Here is a 19,261-nt window from a genome sequence, read left to right as displayed (position 1 = left end):
TAAGGCTTGACATGTCAGAACTGGCCTAAATGAAAATGAATCTGAGGAACGCAAAGTGCAAGATTATACAAGTAACAAAAGATGACTTCCTCAGAGGCACTCCTGTAGAAGGGCTGCAAGTAAAGGTGCTTTACCAATGACACAAACGATGGTAGAAAAATATGATGCAGGTGATGGAGGGTACAGTGACGGATATGTCTCTATCTTGTGCAGCATTAATAGAAACGCTTCCACACCACAAAAACAACTCCATGTAGTAATGCCATCCCTCCAAAATAAAACAGAAAGAAAAATATTTCACTAATAGTAACAGAACTGCCCAAAACATCAAATCATAGGAGAAATATCAAATGGAAGACTCCAACTGTGGTCAATTAAAAATGCACCTTAAGATTCAGATTCTGACTGAACAAAAGTTTAGGTATAAAATGACAATAAAGCTACAAAACTACTGGAAAAGAGGACTGAAGTTATAGGCTGTATGATAAACTTCTGGAATGTTTTCACTGTGTAAAGTGACAGGATAAGGTCAATGTTTTGGGATATGTTGTTGTACAGCTACATTTCAGGCATTTTGTCTTTAATTTCCACTTTAACTTCAATCCGACTGGCCGTTCTGGCAGCCTTTTAAATACAGCTCATCCTGTGACAGATGTCCGTCAAAGCCGTCCATATAGAGGCTGCTGGTGCTGCTGCTGCTGCTGCCCAGGAACGTCCCAACGGCCCGGCCCTGGCGAGCATGACCCACGGCATCGCTAAACACTTTGTTGATCTGCTCCTCTGAGGGCATCCACCAGTCTGGGTTTGAGGCACAGTGCATCCGGATAAACTCTGACAAGAAGATTTTGCACCAAGAATGATTTAACACACATTTTAATTGTAATAGAAATCAAAGCAAGGCTTGATTTGTGCCATGATTTGATGGGACTGAGGGTTTGTATGTGACACATATTGATTTTCTAAATTAATTTTACAGCTTAATTTTTTTGTAATGCAATGAAGATTTCACTGTGGATTCAAAAGGAAAAGCTCAAGTATCAGTGCAGTGCTCAGGAACTTACATAGGCCTAATCTTTCTGTCATATATGTGGGATCAGTGTTAACTGACTTTAAAGCAGCTACAAATCCATTTTTTGGAAACTCACTGTAATGAACCTGCAGAGAATTATTACCTGAATCTGCAGCTTTGTTTATGGAAAAAAAAACTGGTATTGCATCTTTACCATGACAAATCAGGAAACAAATATGAGGCAGCTGGCAGTGGAAGTGAGTAGCAGTGCAGGCGTGAAGTTCAGGGATAGAGTTCGTGATGAGGATGAGAAGGTAAACTCTGATATTTTTATTACTCTGAAATGCTGAAAAGCGTTTTGTCGTCGAAGAGGAAGAAGAACAGAAGCTGTGATGTGTTAGATCATATCCGTTATTAACACTGACCATAAATCAGGTTGACATCTGATACCTATATAATCAGAAGATCACTCATATACACATTGAAATGTAAATATTTTTCTTACTGAGTAAAATTTTCTTTTTATTTTATTTATTTTAGCCATATTTGTTCTTTCTATATTTATTCCTACTGGATCCCGACAGAAGTCAATACAAGTCAGAATAATTAATACAGTATAATGCATCACTTCAATCATGCAGCCTTAAGCACCATGTGAATCACTTTTCAGGCCGTGTACCTCTGAGGCAGCTGACTTTGATGGGGTTCAGTGGTCTTCTCTCCAGGCCCGGCTCTCCTGAGTGGACTGAACGCTTCCTTTTGCCCAAACCACAGGAGAACTTGAGCTCGTCTGTGGTGAAGACGTAGCGGATCAGGTAGCGCAGCAGCCGTCTGCCATCTTTCTTAGAGGAGTTGACAGCTTCGTCCCACTGCTTATTAGTGATGAAGAGAGGGTAGTTCTCCAGGAGCTGTTTACTGCCCTGCAGGGGAGCAGACAGCAGAAATAATGATCAGAGTGAGTTCAGGTTTGTTTGCATCCTCGCTGCACTGTACTTTATCAATTTATTTGAACTGCTCATGCAGGCTCTCGTGGATATTGAGTTTGAATTCAAATATAACTGCACTGTCTTAAATTAGTCAGCCTTTAAATGGACTTGTAACTGTTCAGATGTTGAATATTTTAAGTAGTGCAGTGGTTTACTGTTGTTTCTGGATGTAGACCATCATATAAAGCCAGTTTCACTAACATCCCACCACTTTCTTTGGGTCACAGACAAAGATGATATGAACATACATTAAAATCCTAATGTTCTAAAAGATCTTAAATAAAAACACAAACCTCAAACACTGTTTGCCGTTCTTCTTCCTGCAGAGACAGATTTTTCTATAAATTCAGATTTTCACACCACTTTATTGCACAATTACGACTATGGAGAAATTTTTACACCTTAACATATGCTACTGAAAACACGGGCTTTAAATAGCTGTGAATGATATACAAAAACCTGTTTCCTCACCTCGGTGAGCTGCTCCTCTGGCATCGGCTGAACCAGCTGGTTGTGAAACTCAAGAACAGTCTTGAAGTAGTCGAGAACATTTTGGCAGGGAACTGTATAAAAAACACAAATGTGACCAGTTTCACACATGGTGTCAAACACATCTGCGGTATAATTAAACAATAATTATCCTGCCTTATTTTCTTTCCTCCTTAAAAGATCATTTCACTCTAATGTCTGCTAGTTTGGAAATCAATCTGAGGTACTGCACTCTATGCAGTACTTAATGTGCACTTAGAAAATGAGCATTTTTAGTGCAAATTAGGTTAGTGTGACCCTGGGGAGCAGAACAATAAAAATAGATGCTATTAAGACTGTTGCCCCAAACTGTGTGGTGCATTTAGACAGCGAGACTGAAACTGATGACACAAAACCTTAATGGAAAGGTCTGCTGATATTCTGACAGAAGCTATAAGCTGTGATTGAGAATTGTTTCCAACAAATGCAACTTCCTGGTTAAATATAATGTTAGCTCAAACCTACCATGCACTAGCATGTTGAATAATATCAAATTGTATATTTAACAGGCCAGGGAAAACAAAAAATATTAAGACAGACTAATTGCTGATTTTGGTCTTTTCAAACAAACTCTTTGAACAAGTCGTCTAAGGGAAACTGTTTCTGACATTTTATATTAAACAATTGACCCAGAAAACGCTCTGCAGACTAATCCATAATGAAAATGTTTGGTATTTGAGTTATGCTGACACTTTGTGTAAAAGCAAAACACTGTGCATGTGTAGATTAAAACATTAACTCATTCACCAGATTTTGGCAATTTTCTAATTGACACATTGAAGAAAAACATTGAAATAAGAATTTGAATAAATTAGAGCAGAACTGAAATTACTTGTTTGTTGATATACTTACATTATACTATTATAATGTAAATAATCCATTAATAGTTTCATTTATAAGTAAAGATTTTACATTATTTGCTTGTTTCAGCTTTTCAATAATGAGAATTTGTTGTTTTTCTGTCAGTTGGATATTTTTAGCTTTAATCATTCTGGGAAATTATAACATGCAATTTTCACATTTCTCATAACAAAACAATTCATCAGTTAATCAAAAAACAATCTGCAGATTTGTTGATATAAAAATATATAATTATTTATTACGTTACTTTATGACTTTTTATATTTTATTACTGTACTAGCTGTTGGAGCAGACTGGCTAAAGAATTTAATAAAGTTTTATCTTTATATCTTAAAGGAAATACTAAATCTATGCTATGCATATAGATATATTTTTGATGTTATTTTATCTCCTAAGTCACCCATCTGTATTAGTACTAGTAGCTATATATAATCACAGCTCCCATTATAAGAATCAAAATCCTATGAAGTGCTGGCTGCTATTATTGCACCTGGGATGTTCTCCAGCTTGTTACGAAGCTCCTCGTTCTCCTGCTGCAGAGACAGCACCTCCTGCTCCAGCTCCAAGCAGCGTGGACAGCAGCTCTCCTCCTCTTCCTCCTCCTCAGGCAGTGTGGAGGAAGGATGGCCGTACGACTCTGATGGAGTTGGAGAGCCCCAGCCTCCTAGATTGTGTCTTTGAGGAGACACCCCTGAACCGGGCTCTGCTGTTGGACACTGGTCGTCCTCCAGACCTGCTGTCAGATGTTGCTGCTGCTGCTGCTGCTGCTGCTGCTGCTGCTGCTGCTGAGGCCCTGAGAGGAGATAGTTCTGTAGGGAGTCTGTGAAGATGCGGAGAATGGCAGAGGTCTGTTGCTGGTTCAGATGGCTTTGTTGGACCTCCTCCTCTGGGTCTGTGGTGGAAGAGCTCTCCTCTTGTTTGGACTTCCCCAGTGAGGAGCAGTGAAGTCCCTGAGCTTCCCCTGGCCCATCTTCCAGCTTAATGTTAGAGGTGAAGGAGGAGGAAGAAGGCTCCAGGAGACGGCCATTATTGAGGAGGCTGAGGACTCGGCTGCACTGCTGGGCAAAGGCATCCAAGATGAGACGGTTCTCTACAGCAGAGGGAGAAACATCAGGAGGTTAGAGATGACGGTGATGAACTTTCACAGTGACATTTCATCTACAGGTCACTGTATAATCACAGGAGTATCTGTGTTTCTAGAATTATAATATATTGGAGGTTTAAATTCAAAGGTATAAATGTGACATTAGAAACAGCAGTTGATAACACACTCACCCCAAGAGCCATTTAGCACCTGCTCTGGAGCTTCTGACTGTATCACAAGGTCTTCAGCAACAACGTGAATTTACTCAATTCCCAATATGAAGAAAAAAGGAGGCAAAAGGACCAAAACCAGAGGCATAAAATATTGAATCAGTCGCTGTTTTCTTAGTCTGAAATGCATATGTCTATTAATAAACATCTGCAGTTTAATGGCAGTCAAACAAACTCTCTCTGCTGATGGAGGACACTACACAATGGACCTTCAAATTAAATTATTGTACCCAGTGATACTATTTTGTTAGATTTAAATAACTGCATGGAAAGAGCAGTGGAACAAGTCATCAGATCCTTTTTAAATACTTCTGACTCATCAACGCATTTATATTAATAATTGAAAAATGTCATATTTAAAATATATCAGTCGGTGTAGAGGGAAAACGTCTGAAACATGACAGAGTGGCCCGACTGCAGACCGTTTTGTTCAATTTTGTTTTGTACGTCACTGGTTTTGGTTCTTTCTGGCTCTGCTTTCCTTCATTTTAAACATGTTGTGTTGTGGCAAAGCCTTCGATTAGAGTAGCATACAGTAGGCTCCTCTAATTATACAAATGTCAACTTGATTATGTTGATTTATTCAGATGTCAATAATCTCTACAGTGGCAGTATCTGCTGTGACCAAACCCAGCAGAGCAAAGAAAATCAGAGCCATTGTCCAGAAACACACCTCAGTGTATAGTTTCCCTGGTAGTCTAGGCACGTCTCAGAGAGATGATCTCACACATACCTCCATGTAATGGTTATGAGTCCACTGGCCTCACACAAATACACAGAGACCAAATGAGTTCTAGGCGGCCACTGCTGCGTTGCCACTCGCTCAAATGTGTCTATCAGCCTGGCGCAGATGTGTCGCATTTATTAATATGCGTGCTGTCTCTGTTTACCCGTCGAGATGTATCTGATATAATTCGCCTTCACCGTGCACCCCCTCCCCCCTTTCTCACCAGTTCTGTGCCACTGTGAGCTGAGAGCCTCATAAAATTTCATTAAAAACAACACGCTCGGCAGAGGCAAATTTATGAGCTCCATTTATTTTAATCACAACTCTTTGGAAAAGGCTTTTCGATGCAATTTGTGTTATTGTGTGCAGAACTGATTGCTGAGTCCCTGGGTCTCTGCTGCTTTTCTTCATGAGAAGGACATCAAGTTATTTTTTTCTTCTACCCATGGACATTAAGTTGCTCCCATAGTTGCAGATAAACACACTTTGATGTGTATGAATGCATGTGGTGTTGAATTGGATGGTACAGCTCGTGTAATATGGGCAGATTCATTAGAGCAGGAAAAAGTGGCTTTGTTTGATTATTTTCATAAGTGAAATCAGGACCATGTGCACAGTAGAATGGATGCAAACAATGGGTCATCGTCCCTGAAACCAGGCCGGCTTCCTCAGACTGAAGTGGGTTAAAGATATGATACAAATGCACTAATGACCACATCTTCCAGTTCCCGTGTAGGTGAGCTAATAACAGTCTACTGCTCAACCTGAGCTCAGACTTGATGGTTTAGTTGTAAAGCAACAATAACCAGCTGCACACTGAGCTGTGAAGAGATTCACATCTGATTAGATGATAAGACGTCTAATGCTTAATTTCATAACTGCCAGGATGAGGTTCATTGCTTTCATCGTAACGCTGGTTCCCATGGACCCGCCCTCCACATGGGAACACATTTCTTCCTGAGCCTGTACAGCCTGTAATGAACAGCAGCTGAGGAGTAAAATGAGCAGGGAACAATGTGTTTCAACAGGAGACTGTGAGGGCCCTTTTTGCATGTTCTCACACACACACACACACACACACACATATATATATATAAACACACAGAGACAGACAATTACCCAATGTAATTTTAGCAGATTCACACTGGAGATTCAATCATGGCTGCTCTCATTACAGCAGCAAATCAATCACTGCTGACAGGAGGGAAATAGAGAGAAATGCAAACAAAAACATGAATCTCTGAATGTGGAGCAGACAAAAGAGATCTATGCTGGTTTTTAATGGGATGTTGTGTTTCCCACTCAAGTTCATTGACTCTGTGCTAAAAGAACACAACACAAAATACACACCAGGATCTGGGCAGTCCTGAACACATGTGGATCAGAAAAGTCTCAATATCCCACGTCTTGAATAGAAATATACCATGAGAGGTGGAACTGACCTTCATGCAACACCAGGAGTCACTCTGACCACTCACTGAACAACTTTGAAACCCACCTGAGCTGATACCGTAGGTGCAGTCTGGGGAGGATCTGGGCTCCGCTCCGCCGCTGCTGGCACGTCGCTGCTGGGTACCAAGATTTGCAGCCGCCGCTGAGGTGGATGTCGGGACCCTGCTGCTGGGCCTGCTCTCACATGGGAACCGATGCTGCTGCTGAGGCGTCGGGTGATGCTGCTGGCTGCTGCTGATAGCGACGCTGGTTTGGTGGAGCTGCTGCAGACGCTGGTGTTGGTGCTGATGGCGCGGCTGGAAAGGATGAGGCTGCTCGGGATGGAAAGTGAAGTGATGTCCGTCGCCGAACAGAGGCACCTCGACCACGGCGGACCTGTCAAAGCGCGACTTGCCCGCCGAGCGCTTGCTCTGGAAGGTTTTCAGGGTGCTGTACGGACCCCGTTGTTGTCGGCACATTTTCGGGGCGCAGGACCCTTCATCTGCGGGCTGCATCTCTCCCTCCATCCCGGCCAGGTGTCACAGCGCGGCGGATGGCTGCGGGTCGGTATTGTGGCGTGCTGGTGTGACAGACAGCTGAGGAGCGGGAAGATCAGATCCGTCACTGTCTGGGGCTCAGTTTCCCTCATGCACCCTGTACGAAGGGTGGTCTAATTTACTGACAAGCCGCCGCTCCAATCCCCAGTCGGGAGCGCCGATACTAAGACTCCTCCACAGGGAAATACAGGCGGGACTTGTGCGCCGCTGCCTGCCTCCTTTGTAGCCCACATCCACCCAGAGAACAACGGGGCGCAGGAGCAGTTGTACAATCTGGAAACGGAAAAAAAAAAAAAAAAAAAAAAAAAAAACGTACAATGAAAACCTCCAAATGAACAGGCAGAGGCCATTTTGCCACTGAGCTCAAAACATCAATAGACATGAGCGCAAAAGAAAGAAAAGGTTTTCGACACCACAGGAGCCTAAAACAAGACCACGGCACCAATATATGAGGCTGAGTTATTTATTTTGGATTTGGGAAAACATTATAGAGCCAGTAAGATAAAAATCATTAATAGATCTTTTTTAGCTTTTCAAAGACCTTGACTCTGAAACTGTTATTAATCCGATCAAGGACTAATATCAATGACATTTAATCCTCATCAGGTTCGTCCAACAGCTCAGGTCTGAAATCCTCCGGGAGAGGCCTAAAAGTTTGCGGCGCCACAAGGGGGCGCCACATCAATGTGTTACCAACAGGAGGTTTGACATGAAACTGTTGAACCTTCAGCTTTTCATCAGCTCAGGCCGCTCGGTGACTTTCGCTCCTGTGTACAAGTGTTAGTCAGTATTTTTCCACACAGCCTGAAAAATGCAGGCCCAGCAGTAAATCCAGTTGCATATGAACAGGCCTGTCACATACTTGTCATAACAGACCAGGTTCAGGCCCTACCTGCAGAGGTAAACTCTGGGGCTGTGATTTCGAAAAGACAAAAATAATTATGAATATTTCAGTTATTGATGAGAAGGGAAGAATGTGCGTCTGCGGAGCAGTGAAAACAGAAAACACCATCCTAATAATTAAGATCCTTCATGCTTATCACTTTCATGGGCTCAGGACAAACTGGCAACGCTGCACCACGTGGACGCGCACGTCTAGTTAATGGTTGTTACGTGCTCGCGCACAACACCCAAGTCACAAAAGAAGCAAATGTTCAGCGAAGTGTGCGCACAACTTCTGCACGAACATCACGCTGCGGACAGAGGACCGACTGGGACCGACTGGGACGGAGAACAGGGGGAACCTGTGTGGACGAGAAGACGGATCAGACATGATCGTTTAGAAAGTGAGTCGTCAGCCGGAGACGATTGATTTGGTGATTTCCTCACATCGCAGTTTGGCGACTTTTGTCTGAAAACGGTTCGGATGCTGGAAGGATGACGGTGACAGAACTTTACATCGTCTCATCTGTTCGCTGAGTTTCCCATTCAGTGAGATAATCTGGATGAAGAGTCTTTAACCCGGGCCCACACTCTCGGTGGTCGCACAGGACGCAGGGAACCGTGAACCCCAGCAGCCTGCCGGGATGGTGCGCCTGCTGAGCTGCCTGCTGCTGGGATATCTGACCTGGAATCTGCGGATATCGGACGCACAAGGGGAGTACTGCCACGGCTGGCTGGACGCTAATGGGAATTATCATGAGGGCTTCCAGTGTCCGGAGGACTTCGACACCACGGACGCCACCGTGTGCTGCGGCTCTTGCTCGCTGCGCTACTGCTGCGCCGCCGCGGACGCACGGCTGGACCAGGGCAGCTGCACCAACGACAGGGAGGTGGATAACACTGAGTTTGCAGCGCGTAAGTTCAGTGTTTTTAAACTGTCCTGTGGTTCAGACCCGAGTTGTGAGATTTCCTTTTAAATCCACTCTTCATGGGCTCGAGTGCACAGTTCCTGCAAAACCTCACACAAAAAGACAGATTAGTTACGTCTAATTTATGGCACGTTTAATCTGATTGAACCTTCAGGTAGTCTTGTACCCAGAGGTCAAAGGTCAGCTCAACAATCCCATAAAGACATTACAGAGCAAGTAGCCTGGGGTTTTAGTGTCTTGTTGGAGGATCCACCAGATCATCCTGATGTTGAGATGGAGAAAAAATAAAAACACTGCTAAATATCTGGTGTAAACACTGCACCTTATTATTAATATGGGTTAAACTGGCAATTTGATCACACAAAATGTTTTTAAAAATGTAATATTTCCTATAAGTACATGATCGGCTTTGCAGGACTGGATGCTTTCTTCCATTACCACTATCAACTTCAGTGTATTTAATATAATCAGAAATGTGTATTTAAAAGGTTTTCAAGTAGGTGCAACATTAACCAGCCAAAATGTCCCGTTTCCAGCAGATTATCTGGGCTGCTGTGTAAAAGAAGACTAGACGAGGTTTTGATGATGAAGCCTGCGAGTCTTTCAACTAATAAAACTAATTCTTTACAAATCTTTACAGAGCAGAAATTAGGGCAAAGTCATGATGAGCTGTGTGAACATTTTCTAGGCCTATGAAGCACATTCACTTTCACAACAGACTAATTTAGCAGCCAAAGTAATCAGGTTGTGAGACAGCTGATCATTCTCTGTGGCTTCTTTTCACATTTAACACTCACATGTGCATGACTCCACTGCTGGACGTGAAGTTTTTAACAACTGTTCATTGTAACCCAAAGGTTTTATCGGTTTTCTTTAAATTTCCCGAGCGGATAAGCTACAGGGCTGTAACTGCATGGACTGTGTGCACACAATTTCCTAATTTGTTCCAATCAAAATAAATAAACATTGGTTGATTTCCTCCGAGTGCAAAATGGATTCATGGAGTGTAACTAGAGATGTTTGTGCTTTCAGCTGGAATGTGTTGCTGTTCATATACTTTAAAGGATTTCACAGACATGATTAATTGATGTTTGGTAATAAAGTTTAAGGTAATGCTTTGCTTTTAAGAATTTATAAGCATTGTATAAACATGTAATGGTTTAGAACACACTCTAATTGAGTTGTAAGCTGATATGTAAGTGTTTAGTAATATATTTATCAGGAGCTATAATTTCTCCTGTGTGAAAATTTGTGATTCTAGGAAGAGTTATAGCTGTTTATGACTATTGTACATTAGTAATTACAAACTATCCCAGTTTCTGGTTACAGCTCCATTACAGTCTATTCTAATCCATTTAATAATGATTATTTAGTGCTTAGAAATGCTCAACAGCAGCTTGTAAGTGTTATCCAGTAGGAGGTAGCTGTGTTTTATTGTTAACTTATTCTGTGTGTTATTTTTGTGTCTCCAAAGCAATGAAAGTATTGGACATACAGTTTTCTGCTTTCTTGTGACTGATCCTAACCTGCCTGTGCCTGCTCTGCCCTCAGAGCCCGTCTACATGCCCTTCCTGATGGTGGGGAGCATTTTCATCGCCTTTGTTGTGGTCGGCTCTCTGGTCGCCGTCTATTGCTGTACCTGCCTGCGGCCCAAGCAGCCGACCCAGCAGCCCATTCGCCTCTCTCTACGCAGCTGCCAAGGTGAGACCATTCCCATGATCCTCACCACTGCTCCCCAGAGCCTCCGCACCCCATCTAGACAGTCCAGCACAGCCACCACCAGCTCCAGCTCGGCCGGAGGCAGCAGCTCCATGCGGAGGTTCTCTCTGGGAGGGCAGGGGCAGCAGCAGCAGCAGCACGGCTGCCTGGTGTCTGCCACCGTGTCCTCATCAGCCTCCACCCCCACTCAGAGCCCTCAGACTATGCTTCCACCTCCCCCTCCACCCTACACATCCCCGCCTGCAACCATGTCAGGAGTCATCCAACACCCTCCACCCTCCACCCACACCCACACGCAGCTCCATCAACCCTCCATACCTTCTCACCCATCACAGGGTGCCGGGTTCCTCTTGCCCCAGCAGTATTTCTTCCCCTTGCAGGCCGACACCTTCACAGTGGCCAAGGGCTTTGCTGACTTTGGACAGAGCTGACAGGGCTCCCAGGACGTGAAAGAGACGGATCCTAAGGTTTTTAAATGGCAGGTTGTGACGCAGCAAGGACAAACACTCCAACACACCTGGTGGTGTTCGGGCTGAGGGCCTGGGTCGGCTGAACGAACACAGACTGAGCAACAGGAAGATGAGGGGTAAAGTCTGACAAAGCTGCCGTGGCTGAGCAGCATGGCCTGAGGCGTTCCTCCCACTGCAACACAGGACACATCAGAGCTCAACAGACCTGTTCAGGCAGCAAGTTTTGAATCTTCTGCACTTTCATATCATAATGTAAAGAAAACTTTGCGGCCTATAGTTTTATTTTTCTTCATACATGCTGTTTTTAAGGTGAGATTACAATACAGACTGAAATCCTGACAGTTTTCACACACCTTCCTTAAAAATAGCATTGTTACAGTTTAAAAAATGTAATAGATGCTGAAAACCAGGGAAATATTGTGTTTTTGACAATCACAAGACCCTCTTCAAGGACATTTTATTTTTTGAAAAAATGTGGGCTTTTATAAAATGTTGTACAGGCTTTATACGTAGAGCAGAGTTGTCGTAACGGTTTCCTAACTTACAGCAAATAAAATGTCTCACAGTACATTCTGTGTACTGATAGATGTAAAAGAAAAGTCTACTGAATGATATTTATTATAATGATGAGAATATGCATCTGCATCCTGAAAGAAGCCTCATCATCACTCAGAAAAAAAGGAAACCGGAGCAGTTGGGCCTGCACAGCAGCTCTCTACCTGTCGCTTATTCCCACGCCAGACTTCACAGCAGGAATGCAGCGCTGAGATCAGTCATTGTCAGTGTTCAATGAGCATGGCATGGTCACAGTGTTAAAAACAACTCGTCCCAGAAATGGAGGTTTAGGTTGCACCAACAGGTATGGCAAAATCTCAACAGACTCTTCTGTTCTGGTTATCTGACTGTGAAATAGTCTTGGCAACTGGTGTCCTGTGAAACCTGCAAACTCTTCAGTCTGAGGATGTTTGCTGCTATTTTCAGGTTCCTTAAGTTTGACTTATCCTTTCACTGTCCTGTCACAAATGATGACTTCCACGATTAATATTCGTCACATTCCAGTGTTAAACTCTTTCAGGTCTTGCTTTTTCATGCAACTGTTGGTTCAGACTGTGGTAAAACTCAGTATCATATTCCACACTGTCTAAAAGGAGAATACAAGCTTTTGACAGGTTTTCATGACATTTTTAAAATCTTGGGCATTTGTAGTCTTTTTTTTTTTTTTTCTTCGATCTTTGTCAGGCTTTACAAAACTTTCAAGTTTATTTATCAAATCAAGATTTTAATCACACTCAAGGCTGTTAATTTATCCAATTTTGTCCATATAGCTAGATGAGTTTTATATTTAAGACATAGAAAATTCTAATACTTACATTTTTCATGAAAGCAGACCATATATGTCATTGTCCTTAAGGCTTGGTTTTTTTTCTGCACTATCTATTCACTGTATTTATCCTCTGCAATTTCCTCATTATGCAGTAGTTTTCCCAAGTTGGATTGATACTGCCTATCTGCACAAGAGTGATTCACAGGAAACAATGCATGTATATAATTTAGTGTTACAGTTTGTATTTCATAGATATAGGTTTCACTCTCTACAGCTGTATAAGAGCTGTACTAAGTTTGTGTTAATTGAAACTGAACATTTCTTACTGCTACCAGCAGCAGCAAACAGGCAAAACTGGGCCTTCATTGTGAAGCGGTGACAGGAACCAGGTCTACGACTGTTCATCAGATATTTGTTTACAAAACAAGAAAACAGTCAATTTCTGTTGTGCAACAGTTTTGGATTTTCCAGGCAGTCATGGAATAAGAAGGATCACACCACAGTAATCAGATAGGGAGCTGCTCTTCCAGTGTGTTACTGACAAACTAGCTGCTCATACGGTGTTTGCTGGTGTTACAGCCAGTAACCACAAGTGTCACAAAATCAGCCTGGACTGAAATCTAAGGGATTTTTACAATTGATTTTAGTAGGTTTGCAACCAATCATTATTATCATTGAATCAACAGATGATGGGTTCCTTGATTTATTGTTATATCTATAACACAGACTTTCTGCCGATTACAAAACTATAAATTGTTTCAGTTGAATATTGTGACAACATCTAAAAGCTGCATTCTCCAGAAATTATTCAAAATGCTAGACAGGAAAAATACTATTTCCACTAATTTATTTAGTAAACACAATCTCACTGAGTTTAAGTCTAACTGGGTCACTTTTTACATTAATCTGTACGTGCATCTGTTACAGGAACACATTACTGTCTGTTTGGGATCACACACAGTCCACACAAGGACAGGATGGCTAAACATGGTCACAGTAAGACAGTAAAGGACTCCATTGAGATCATGTGCTAGTCCCTGCCTTTTCCTGTTTAGGTTATCTGTCCTGTTTGTCGCCACACCGGCCCAAGATGACACAGTGACCACAATTCTGCAAACACAGACATATTAGCAACAGTGCTCACTTTGTTCCTTCATGATTGGAAACTTTATTTTGGTAGTCCTTCATGGTAGTAAAAGACAACACTTAGAAGTTTGCAGTCCCAACATGCACAACAATCATTAAACAAAGTGACAGAAAGGAAACAAATATTGAAAAAAAAAGTTAAAAGGTGCATTTTTTCTCTATAGTAAAGTGATCAACACTTGAAGAAGAATCAAAGTACAGTTAACAATTCAGAAAACAGTTTGTGTTATCCATTCATGCAGCCCATAACTTTCACAGACAACAATATGTGTTTTATGTTTTCCAAAGAAAGAAAGCTACAGTCCAAGCCTTCCACAATAACAACATCCACATTCAGCAGTTTGGAAATTTTTGACAAGATGACAACCAATAAAGTTTTAACACTAAAGACCAGCAGACAAAAAAAATCATTAATGCTCACAAAACTGAGAAACACAGAAGAGCTTTCCTATAAAGCAGAGGTACACTGCATGAAGAAAGCAAGTTACAAACATGTACACTCAAGAGAAATCCTTTACTGAAACCAGATAATACCAGATATCCACTATTGGAAAGTTACATCAATGCATTGTGCAACATCTCCTGTTGAAGCGAGTTGAGCGTAAAAAACTCCCGCGGTTGAGTCAGTGAATTTAACCACACACACACACACACACACACACACACACACACACACACACACACACACACACACACACACACACACACACACTGCATGAACACTCACACTGTCCCATACGGGCCATGCATTGGCACATAGTAGTAGTAGTAGTAGTAGTAGTAGTAGTAGTAGTAGTAGTAATAACTATACCTGGAGTCGTGCAGACGTACAACTGGAGCAAGCATCACTACATACACACATACACACACACACACACATACACACACTCATACACGATCAAAAAAAACACACCAGGAGGACTGAACTCCCAGTCTCACACAGAAGACACAGACATGCAATGCATACACAGAAGTTATCCACAGTAGAGGACAGGCACACACTTACACTCACACACAGTACATGCACATGCAGGCAATAAACCAACATACACACACCCATCATCAGAAATCGGATCTCCCATAGGGAGAAGAAAACAATCACGCAAACATTAAGTAGTCAATTATAAATAAATCAAGCTGCAACAATATTAATAACATGACAGAAAAAGCTCACTTTCCTCATTAGATCTATTCTATCCTGCCAGTTTATCTGAGGATGAACAAAAAGTTACAGACAATTCATTACAAAGCCAGTGAATGCAAAATTCATACATCTCCAATATAAAAATACAAATCCACAAAATAACTATACAGACAAAGTAGTTCTGATACTGTCGTGGAGTTTTCCTGGCTAATGTTACTCTCTCCCTTAAACTAATGGCACTTATGTTAGAAGGGTAAAATCTCCATTTTAAGGGAAACACTATCACCACCTTGAGCTTCAGCAAGACCATTAGAAAACCTCCTGTTCCCCTCTACAGGATCAAATCTTCATGCTGCCATGTGCCACAAGGCACTTTGCAGTTTTAATATTGTACGAGTGCAATACTGTGGTGGGAGAGACAGTGGTTGTGTCTTCAGTAGGTGTGTGTGGAGTACTGGTCTAAACTAGCTGGCTAAACTATTCTTGGCTCTCTTTTTCTTCTAAAAGGGAAAAGTTCTACATAGGCACCGTTGTGATCGTTGAGACAGGAGTGATGTGTGGAATGCAATTATTAGTCAAGAGCAATGCTTTTATATATAAAAGTGAGAAAACAACTCCATGTAGCAGGAGGCAAAAATGCTAAAAATAAATAAAACCAGGCACAATGTCTACATACTTTAAAAATCAAACTAAAAAAGAAAATAATGTGTTTTAAAATAAAGAAGAATGAAGGCATGGGCCAATGTAAGGCTTATATATAGTAACAGATTAAGTGTAAAAACAATAAAATAAAAAATAAAAATATTGCAAACGTCTGATCTGAAGTGGTCCGTGCAGTGCTGGAATACAGTCAGGAGTGTGATTATGTTTGATTTAAACTTTCCGAATTCAGTAGTACTTGGAAGATTGTATAGACAACTGCTCTTTGGCAATTTTTCACAACTTCAAATCCTTCAAAACGAATCGTCACCCAGTGTTTTAAATGTTATTATAATAGTGCTTAGTTTAATTTCAATTACAATTACTTCTGGCTCAGTGCTAAACTAATACTGCCTTTCCTTAAATCAATAGATAGGAGACATTCACTCCAACAAAGTGAGAACAGCAAAGAACTTCAGACCACGGACTGCTAAGAAAGCACAGTGCTTATCACGTCTGCTGGACACATGACTAGAGCTGATAGTGAACATGTTTTGTTTAGTTCCTTGTGTTTTTTCCCTTTATCAAAGACTACAACCATCACTTTCCTCTCTCTGCTTCATATTCACGTCAAAAATCCCCCTCAGTGCTGGAGGCACATGCTCGCAACTCAGCTTCTCCCCATTAATCTTCAGATATCGCCCTAGAAACGGCTGCTGTGGCTCCAGATTGACCAGCCAGGAACAAACAGGCCAGCAGCTCACCACTCATTGGTCCTCTGTTTGGTGGTGTCGTACGCTCTGATGACCTCAGACTGAGACACCACTCCGTTCTCATCTTGAGAGAAGGCGTAGCCATCTGGAAAAAGGTTTGAAGGTTACATAGCTTAATGATTAATGTAATAAAAACAGCTTATAATGTAAAATGAAATGTAATTAAAACAACTGCAAAAACAATTAAAAACAGAAAACCCATAATAGTTTAACATTTTGGGAAATATATTTGTTGTCTTGCTGAGAGTGAATTAGTGAGTTTTAGATGCCGGGTAGATTTAGATACCTTTGGATCAAACTAGTCTTGATATTTTCAGTCTTTCCACTAAGATATGAGTCTGCTGGCTAGTCCGAATTTTTACGTCTTGCGTCTTGTGATTATCAATACATTTTGACTCAGTGATGTTCGAAAAAACAGGAAGGTGTTTTCAAAACACTTTAAAGACTCCGTAACTACCTGGGTGAAAAACAAAACAAAACAAAAAAAAAACAAAACATGTGCTGTCTGTCTATATATATATTTTTTTCCCCCAAACACATTGATGCTTAGCTCTCTGACTTCACTGAAACCTACTGCATGAGAGCCCAACCTGGAGCTAGACCACAGTTTCACATTTACCTTTATTTACCTTTATACAAATAATTCCCCAAAATGTCAATCTATTGCATTTAAATAAAGCATGTTACAATAATACAAAAAAAGTAATTACAACCTCCCATAAGTGTATCTCTAATAAAGCAGCCCTGTGATCTACCACCTCAACTTTCCTATAGGGTTCCTTTCTGACCTTTGACCCCTGACTCACCTTCACGTGTCAAATGACCCGATCAGTACCTGGAGGCCAGCGGGCAAGTTCAAAGGACCCCGCTGAAACGAGTGCATTGTGAGGGAATAACAGCGCCACATTTGATCATTTCATTGTTATCTCGCTAAACTGAACTGAACTCAGGACACACAAGGGAAGGACTGAAAGTCCTCAGCGCACACAGGGACAGAAGTGTCTAAAAGGAAGCTACAGGGCGCCAGGTGAGGAATGAACAAATTAAAAAGGTATCACACAACAATGGTCTCATCCCCACCTATGAGACAAACAAAAAACAAACTGATCAGACAAATGAAAATAACAGAAAAAAAAAAACACAAACACACACATGCTACATGCTCATTGCTACAGTATGTTCAAGTGTGACACCTGAATTTTGCTACTGAAATAAATCTGTACATTTTATGCCTATAAAGTTAGTTATAAACTATAAACTTAGTAGTAGAACTTTTAGGTCTTCAGAACATTCAAAGAAGATTTATTCATTTCAATATCACCAGTGAATATGTACTAACTACAGCCTCAGTTACCTCCAGGAATTTAAGCGCAGCCCAGAGGTGTTTTGCATTTTAGACAGTTTTTCTAGTCTGAACTTAAAGCCACACAAATAAAAGAAATAAAATATAAAATACAGTGGAAAATTAACAAAACTGATATTTAAATGAAAAAAGAATAAAAGAATAAGAAAAGCTGTCATTGTCAATTGTAGATACTCCAGAGATCTTTACACCTTTCAGACAGGGTTTGTAATTACAGAAGAATTGAGCACCGGTTTGGATCGTGATGGGAAAATAGTTCAGAGATGATCGATACCTAGATTCGAATCCCAGCTCTCCCCAAACTATATGTTCTCTATGAAAATACGTCATCAGCTTACATCAACAGTTTGTTGGGTAGATATAGTGTAGGCTAGGACACAGGGGACTGCAGGGTCTTTTGCAAACACAGTTACCGATATGTGTTTTATGAGTATTTATGAAAAGAAGCAGAGTGTTACTGCCTCCCTAGAACAAAAGCATGAGCTACTCTGAAGATACAGTATGTGTCTGTTGAGGAATAATGAAGTGAGATCTGTTTCTCTGATAAGGGAGCAGACAAATATAATGTGAACGGTGCTTCCATTTTGAGGCATGTTATGAAAGAAAGAAAGTGAGAGAGGAGTTAGGGAGTAAGAGAAAGAAGCTGAAGAATTACTGTGTAACTTACGGAGCAGGTTCTGCTGCATGGAGTCAGACCGGTACAAACTGACTGTGCTCTTCTTGAAGACGTTCTTCAGGAGCTGAGCCCTCTCTGTCAAACTACACACACACACACACACACACACACACACACACACACACACACACACACACACACACACACACACACACACACAAACAGACAGTGTGTTAGCAGCATGCTGAGCACCACAGGCAGGTTTAATGACCCATATATCAAGGATTTGTCTAAGCAGCTCTGGAGTCTATGGACCTGCCAACTGTTCTACCTGCTCGTACACCATTTAGGGAGACAAGACTTTGGAAACAGAGCAGAAGAACCAAGTGTGTGCATGTGTGTATGAAGCATATTAAACAGGATGTTGGCCATAAGACATTCATGTATAGTGAAGCTAACAAATGTGTGTACAAGTGTCCCTTATGCATTCTGACATGCCTTTGTGGGCATACATGGGTCCTTCTACAAGCAAAAAGTACCCATGTATCTCTGTGTTTGTGTCTCTATATGTTTGTCTGTCTGTGTGTGTGTGTGTGTGTGTGTGTGTGTGTGTGTGTCTAAGTGCTTGCAGCCTGCTGGGTCCGGGACAGTTGCCAGGCCTAAGGATCACTTTCAGCCAGCAGGAGATCTCACACTGCCTGCTGCAGGCCTCAGACCCCAGAGAGCAACACAGACAACTAATACATTTTTATATGTGGCTTTAATAAAGGATGACTGGTGCTCTTTGGGAGAAAAAAGAGGGATATCTACTCTTATGGCATGATTATGGACATTACAGTTAAA

General features: G+C 41.6%; 3 protein-coding genes across 11 annotated transcripts in view; 1 reads left to right on the top strand and 2 right to left on the bottom strand.

Moving 5' to 3' along the window:
* Positions 1 to 597: 597 nt before the first annotated feature.
* On the bottom strand, positions 598 to 7,589 carry bend4 (BEN domain containing 4). Its single transcript, XM_026330724.1, has 6 exons — positions 6,924 to 7,589; positions 3,875 to 4,474; positions 2,467 to 2,558; positions 2,289 to 2,315; positions 1,689 to 1,929; positions 598 to 831 (listed from the first exon to the last, which is right to left on the bottom strand). The coding sequence occupies exons 1-6, from the start codon at positions 7,381 to 7,383 to the stop codon at positions 599 to 601; spliced, it is 1,653 nt and encodes a 550-aa protein (XP_026186509.1). The 5' UTR covers positions 7,384 to 7,589; the 3' UTR covers position 598.
* A 982-nt stretch (positions 7,590 to 8,571) lies between these two features.
* Positions 8,572 to 11,886, top strand: shisa3 (shisa family member 3). Its single transcript, XM_026330621.1, has 2 exons — positions 8,572 to 9,210; positions 10,776 to 11,886. The coding sequence occupies exons 1-2, from the start codon at positions 8,940 to 8,942 to the stop codon at positions 11,372 to 11,374; spliced, it is 870 nt and encodes a 289-aa protein (XP_026186406.1). The 5' UTR covers positions 8,572 to 8,939; the 3' UTR covers positions 11,375 to 11,886.
* A 2,247-nt stretch (positions 11,887 to 14,133) lies between these two features.
* The window catches only part of atp8a1 (ATPase phospholipid transporting 8A1), an 85,802-nt gene continuing 80,674 nt past the window's right edge, over positions 14,134 to 19,261 (bottom strand). For 5 of the 9 annotated variants that reach the window (XM_026331242.2, XM_026331241.2, XM_026331244.2 and 2 more), the window contains one exon: positions 14,134 to 18,561. In XM_026331242.2, the coding sequence (XP_026187027.1) occupies positions 18,237 to 18,561 (325 nt within the window). In that variant the 3' untranslated portion in view covers positions 14,134 to 18,236. The remainder of the gene's footprint in view (positions 18,562 to 19,261) is intronic. The other 4 variants (XM_026331247.2, XM_026331248.2, XM_026331245.2 and 1 more) reach the window with 1 other exon arrangement.

Source organism: Mastacembelus armatus, chromosome 10 (assembly GCF_900324485.2).
Source record: "Mastacembelus armatus chromosome 10, fMasArm1.2, whole genome shotgun sequence".
NCBI classification, from domain to species: Eukaryota; Metazoa; Chordata; class Actinopteri; order Synbranchiformes; family Mastacembelidae; genus Mastacembelus; species Mastacembelus armatus.
This window is presented reverse-complemented; position numbering and strand designations above follow the sequence as displayed.